Raw genomic sequence first — 7,500 nt, forward strand, 5'->3', positions numbered from 1 at the left:
CACGGTTCCAAAGAACAATGCTCACTGAACATTGCCGGAGAAAATGGAAAAATGCATCCTCACACGCAACATCCATGTTAAGGAAATTGTTTATGTAATGACTCTTGACTAATCTCCTGTTATATAATGGGCAGCCCTCGTTCTGCCATTTCAAAAGAAATAGACTTATGTAACTATGTGCTCGTGTGTAGATGTCTCAAGCTATTGGTGGAAGAGTGGGAGTGACACACCAAGCCCCTGTGATTGGTGCTGTGGGGAGCGATAGGCGGAGTTATCTCCTAGTTCCCTCCCATGGTCACACCGCCACAAAACTGACATGCGTGGACTTGACTGAGAATGTTACAAGCCATTCGTTCGTCTGCTGTGCTTAGACGTCTGACAGGAAGTAGGATGGCATTATTCAGTGAGGAAAAGATCATTGCGGATGTTGTCAAACCAATGTCCATAGACATAGGAGGTGAGTGAAGAGCTGAATCTGTCCTTGCTTGGTCTTAGGCTGCGCGTATTGTAATTTCGCGCGGCTCCTTGATGGAATGCCCCTTGCATAACAAAATCCAGAGTATTAGGCTCAATATACTATTGTATTTCCTATGTGTCAATCATCCGTACGTTTTCAGTGAATATTGTCTTTCCAGTTTTCTGTGGTATTATTTTTCTTTGTCCCATATATTGTATGAACACATCCATTATATAATCATATAGGAAAAGGTGAAGCTGCGGTTACATACAAGATTGCAATAGTTTCTTATTCATTCTTCAGTGCAAAAGCTTACTGTTGAGAAAGGAGAGTTGGATTTAAGCATGGGAGAGGCAAATGTTACTTAACACTATCTTTGGCCTAAAAGGCTGAGGCAGAGATCACCCCCCACTGGACTTCCTCAAAGCCATACTAATTGCCATTTGTCTGTATCTCGGCCACATAACAGTGAGTTTTCAATATTAAATGTAACAGCACTTTCATACAGTTTATCTATTGCCCTTTACCTGAATACATAGTAAACTTTGTAGTTGGGAGTACAATAGTAAAAAAAACTGTAGGGTGGGAAAAGCAGATATTTACATCCTAGTACTGACCCACAAAATTTACTCTTAACTACTTTAGCTTATGTGAATTTCATAACTAGGTATGAGGAGGTGTTTAAACTCTTAATTATATGGATTAGAAATGGAAGCTGCTGACTGATGTATTTTTTCTTTATGTATATTTCAGGTATGCGCAAACCATACAAGGGCAAAAATGAAACCTTTGTTGAAGAAGATCTGGTGGCAAAAGAACCTATTGGTCAGTTCAAGGAATGGTTTGAAGAGGCCTGCAACACCCCTGGGATTATTGAAGCAAATGCCATGTGCCTGGCCACTGCAACCAAGTCAGTTCAGCATTGCTGCTGTGGTAAACAGCCACTGTTCTTCTAAATCTATTAACAGTGATGTCCCTCATGGTTCTGTCTTGTCATCCATTCTCTTCCAATTATCGATTAATGATTTTTTAACCAAACTTCTTGCCTTGTCTTTTTTTTTTATTTATTTATTTATTTTTTTTTTTTGACATTATGGCCTTTAGTGCCTGTAGGTCTACTTGAAGAGTATGGGAAGTACTGTTCAGCTCCCACCCATTAACAGCGCAGACAATTTTATTTATAGTGGTACCCATATTAGGGCCCATATCACCAGCCAAGTATCTTTGGTATAAGGCAGTCACACCTCCACCTAGATCTTTAGATCTTTACACTGATGATATTACCCTATACCTTTCCATATCTCTTCAGAGACAAGCAACCCTTCAGGAAGTCAACAGATCACGCAGGGATACTACAGAATGCCTGACTTCAGATCTTTCTAAGATTTCTGATTGGGGCAGAGAAACCTTAGTAGTGTTCAATCCCTCAAAAACTCAATTCCTCCACCTATCAGCTTGACATAACCTTCTAGACAACCATCCCCTCTTCTTCAGTGACAATCAACTGTCCTTCTCTCCTATACTGAATATCCTTGGCCTGTCCTTTACTCATAATCTAAACTGGAAACTTCACATCTCTTCTCTTGCTAAAACAGCCCCTACGAAGTTAGGCATTCTGAGGTGTCTCTGCCAGTTTTTCATACCCTCCCAACTATTAACTCTGTATAAGGGCCTCATCTGACCATGTATGGAGTACCCTTCGCATGTATGGGAGGGGTCCACTCACAGTTTTATAGATAGGGTGGAATCAAAAGCTTTTTGTCTCGTGAACTTTCTCACCGCCGGAATGTTGCATCTCTTGCTATCTTCTACCGCTATTTACATACTAACTGCTCTTCTGATCTTGCTAACTGCATGTCTCCCTTTCTCCTGTTGCCTCACGGCACAAGGCTTTCTTCTTCCTCTCATCCATATTTTACCCAACTCTCTAATGCAAAAGTTAACGAGTACCCTCAATCATTCATACCTTTCTCTGGTAAAGTCTGGAACTCCCTGCTTGTGTCTGTATTTCCGATTTCCTATGGCTTAACTTGGTTTAAGAGGGAAGTTTCAAGACATTTATCTCTGTCTTTTGGCTAACCCTTTCAGATCTGTAAGAGGACTGAGTGGGCCTTTTTCTTTTTTCTTTTTTGTTGCACTTGACCAGTTTTCCCATCTTATGTGAAAAAAAAATTCTCTGTGAAATTGTGTTTAGTTGTAAGTTTAGTATTGTGACTGTGCATTGCTATAGTTTTATTTAGTTATTTACTGTTTTATTTTCTTAGTATATAATATATTGTTCTATTCTCTTCAGGGATGGTAAACCATCAGCTCGCATGGTGCTCCTGAAGGGCTATGGAAAGGAGGGCTTTCGCTTCTTCACAAACTATACCAGCAGAAAGGGCCAAGAGTTGGTGAGTTATAGATTCAGGTAGCTTGATATGTGGTCTGATTTTTAATGTCGGGAAGATATGGTATGCAGTGATAGTTCTATTTGTCATGCAATAAATATTTAAGTTACTATTACTCAACAAATATATTTTAAACTTGTTTTGATTTCATTCTCCAACAAGATATGTTAAACACTTTAAAGATGTGGAAAGGGATGAGATTTCTTTATATTGCCACCACGTTTATCATTAACTATAATCTCAATATGAGGACTTATTTATTTTGTACATGAAGAATTTTACATTTGTAACAGTATGAAATGTTTAATATTGTTTTAGATGTACGGTATTAAGTGCTGATTGTTTTTGTAATTTTTTTTGTGAGCTTTCTGTCAACTTAATAGGAGGTGCTTTATGTAAGTTCAGAAACTACTTTTGCAGTCCCATTTTTATCCTTTTTTAACTTTTTTTTTCATGCTCAGAGTTTTATATTTTTCCATGTTTCAAGTTATTAGCTCTTATGTGTGGTTTTATGCCACAAACATATCTGTCAAGTTCAGTTTATAGTTAAGCATGAGTTTTCTTTATGTGGTTTCTTTGATTTCAGACAAAAAATCCTCATGCCAGTGTAGTTTTCTATTGGTCGTACAATGGAGAAGATAGATCATGGTCAAGACAGGTAATAGTTGGCAATGACCTCAACACAAAGGACTGTAAGCTCCTGTTGTTTCAAGAACACATTTTCTGAAGACCATGATATATTGGCTGCCTTTATGGATTTATCACTGCATATTAGACAATATGTAATTCAAAGATAATTTAATTATTTTTTAATATACCAACCCTCTTGTCAGTTAGATATACATAACAGTGCATGATGGTGTAAAGTATATGAATCATAATTTCTGAAACTTAAAGAGATAATTTAACAAACATTCATTAGGTCTACCATTTCATAAAATCTTGCAATCATTAACAGGTGCTTACAACTTTTTGTGTTTTTTACTTCTAAGCTTTAAGGTGCTCAGCAAAGTAATGGAATGAAAACCAAGGATAAATTGGGTTTTATATATATTACACAAGTCTCCTACATGCATAGGTGGGCATTATCATGATAACTATATTGGGTTATTGGTTATCTGATGTTGATTTTTTCTGGGCTATCGATACATTGATATTGACATTACTTTTGTTTCCAAACAAGTGATAATTGGTAACTATATTTTTTTTGGAACATTAGCATGTTGAAGATTTTTATTTAAATATTGATATTGTTTTCACTAGTATTTGAATTTTGGATTTATCATTTATTGTCCAGTGATAAATTTATTGCTAGTTATCAATTATTGGTTATTGCTGATAAGGTTATTGTTACCAAGTTTTCGGTTATCATGATAAATATTTTTGTTGTTGCGTCCATCTACACTTATATACAACTTTAACTTAAAAAATGACCATGTGGTGAACATCTCTCCTTTGCTTTAGCAGAGCACCAACATTTATCATTTGTAGTGCAGTAATGCTAATGATGTATTTTCTTACAGGATGAAAATCCTCAGGCTTCTCTTTGCTTTTACTGGGAGGCTCTCATGAGATCTGTAAGTTGGAGGGATATATTGCTATAAAATGCTAGATTTTGAATAAATTTCAGTGTTGATAAAACAATATATATATATATATATATATATATATATATATATATATATATATATATATATATATATATATATATATATATATATATATATATATATATATATATATATATATATATATATATATATATATATATATATATATATATATATATATATATATATATATATATATATATATATATATATATATATATATATATATATATATATATATATATATATATATATATATATATATATATATATATATATATATATATATATATATATATATATATATATATATATATATATATATATATATATATATATATATATATATATATATATATATATATATATATATATATATATATATATATATATATATATATATATATATATATATATATATATATATATATATATATATATATATATATATATATATATATATATATATATATATATATATATATATATATATATATATATATATATATATATATATATATATATATATATATATATATATATATATATATATATATATATATATATATATATATATATATATATATATATATATATATATATATATATATATATATATATATATATATATATATATATATATATATATATATATATATATATATATATATATATATATATATATATATATATATATATATATATATATATATATATATATATATATATATATATATATATATATATATATATATATATATATATATATATATATATATATATATATATATATATATATATATATATATATATATATATATATATATATATATATATATATATATATATATATATATATATATATATATATATATATATATATATATATATATATATATATATATATATATATATATATATATATATATATATATATATATATATATATATATATATATATATATATATATATATATATATATATATTTTTTTTTTTTTTTTTTTACATTACAAGGGCACTGGCCAAGGGCAAACAAAGTGTTGGAAAAAAAAAATCCCGCTGGTTGCCAGGCCCTGTTAAGAGGAAAGTAGAAAGAGAAAAAACAAAAAAATCTAAAAGGAGGGTCCAGTTAACGTAAGAGGTGTCTTGACACTCCTCTTTTGAAAGAGTTTAAGTCATAGGCAGGTGGAAATACAGACACAGGTAGAGAGTTCCAGAGTTTACCAGTGTAGGGAATGAAGGAGTGAAGATACTGGTTAACTCTTGCATTAGGAAGATGGACAGAATAGGGATGAGAAGAAGTAGAGAGTCTTGTGCAGCGAGGCCGCAGGAGGGGGGAAGGCATGCAGTTAGCAAGTTCAGAAGAGCAGACAGCATGAAAACAGCGGTAGAAGACAGATAAAGATGCAACATTGCGGCGGTGACTTAAAGAATCAAGACAGTCAGTTAGAGGAGAAGAGTTGATAAGACGAAAAGCTTTAGATTCCACCTTGTTTAGTAAAGCTGTGTGTGGATCCCCAGACATGAGAGCCATACTCCATACACGGGCGGATAAGGCCCTTGTACAGAGCAAGCAGCTGGGAGGAGAGAAAAATGGACGAAGACGCCATAGGACACCTAACTTCTTGGAAGCTGATTTAGCAAGAGTAGAGATGTGAAATTTCCAGTTTAGATTTTTAGTGAAGGATAGACCGAGTGTGTTTAATGTAGAGGAGAGGGAAGTTGAGTGTTATTGAAGAAGAGAGGATAGTTGTCTGGAAGGTTATGTCGAGTAGATAGTTGTAGAAATTGAGTTTTGAGGCATTGAACAAAACCAGGTTTTCTCTGCCCCAATCAGAAACAAGTGAAAGATCAGAAGTTAGGCGTCCTATAGCATCTCGCCTTGAGTCATTTAATTGTTGTTGGGTTGGGCGTCTGTTGAACGCTGTTGAATAATGCAGGGTGGTATCATCAGCATAGGAGTGGATAGGGCATTGAGTCAGATTTAGGAGATCATTGATGAATAATAGAAAGAGAGTGGGTGATAGGACAGAACCCTGTGGAACACCACTGTTGATAGTTTTAGGGAAGAACAGTGACCGTCTACTACAGCAGCAATAGAACGATCGGAAAGGAAACTGGAGATGAAGGTACAGAGAGAAGGATAGAATCCGTAGGAGGGTAGTTTAGAAATTAAAGATTTGTGCCAGACTCTATCGAAGGCTTTCGATATGTCAAGGCCGACAGCAAAGGTTTCACCGAAGTCCCTAAAAGAGGATGACCAAGATTCAGTTAGGAAAGTAAGAAGATCACCAGTAGATCTGCCTTTACGGAAACCATACTGGCAATCAGAGAGAAGGTTGTGAGCTGATAGATGCCTCATTATCTTCCTATTAAGGATAGACTCAAAGGCTTTAGAAAGGCAGGAAATCAAAGCTATAGGGCGGTAGTTAGAAGGATTGGAGTGGTCACCTTTTTAGGGACAGGTTGAATGTGAGCAAACTTCCAGCAAGAAGGATAAATAGAAGTAGAGAGACACAGATGAAAGAGTTTGACCAGGCAGTGAGCGAGTTCGGAAGCACAGTTTTGAGAACAACAGGAGGGACTCCATCCGGACCGTAAGCCTTCCGAGAATCAAGGCCAGAGAGGGCCAGGAAAACGTCTTTATAAAGAATTTTAATTTTAGGGATGAAGTAGTCAGAGGGTGGAGGAGTAGGAGGAATATGCCCAGAATCATCCAAAGTTGAGTTGGTAGCAAAGGTTTGAGCGAAGAGTTCAGCTTTAGAAAAGAAGAGACAGCTGTAGAGCCATCTGGATGAAGTAAAGGAGGGAAAGACGAAGAAGTAAAGTTGTTAGAGATATTATTGGCTAGATGCCAGAAATCTCGAGAGGAGTTAGAATTGGAAAGACTTTGACATTTTCTATTGATGAAAGAGTTTTTAGTAAGTTGGAGAATAGATTTGGCATGATTACGGGCAGAAATATATAGGGCATGAGTTTCAGCAGTTGGATGGCTACGGAACCGTTTGTGAGCCCTCTCTATCATTGACAGCACGAGAACAA

At 33.7% G+C, this 7,500-nt stretch overlaps 1 protein-coding gene across 5 annotated transcripts in view; it reads left to right on the forward strand.

Annotated features, from left to right (window-relative positions):
• Window positions 1-239: 239 nt before the first annotated feature.
• Window positions 240-7,500, forward strand: part of LOC123514831 (pyridoxine/pyridoxamine 5'-phosphate oxidase-like) — an 18,119-nt gene continuing 10,858 nt past the window's right edge. Inside the window, exons 1-5 of one of the 5 annotated variants that reach the window (XM_045273062.1) lie at window positions 240-457; window positions 1,211-1,367; window positions 2,751-2,850; window positions 3,434-3,505; window positions 4,371-4,424. In XM_045273062.1, the coding sequence (XP_045128997.1) occupies window positions 337-457; window positions 1,211-1,367; window positions 2,751-2,850; window positions 3,434-3,505; window positions 4,371-4,424 (504 nt within the window). In that variant the 5' untranslated portion in view covers window positions 240-336. Of the gene's footprint in view, window positions 458-791; window positions 926-1,210; window positions 1,368-2,750; window positions 2,851-3,433; window positions 3,506-4,370; window positions 4,425-7,500 lie in introns of those variants that run through there. The other 4 variants (XM_045273065.1, XM_045273063.1, XM_045273064.1 and 1 more) reach the window with 4 other exon arrangements.

This window comes from Portunus trituberculatus, chromosome 38 (assembly GCF_017591435.1).
Source record: "Portunus trituberculatus isolate SZX2019 chromosome 38, ASM1759143v1, whole genome shotgun sequence".
Taxonomy (NCBI): Eukaryota; Metazoa; Arthropoda; class Malacostraca; order Decapoda; family Portunidae; genus Portunus; species Portunus trituberculatus.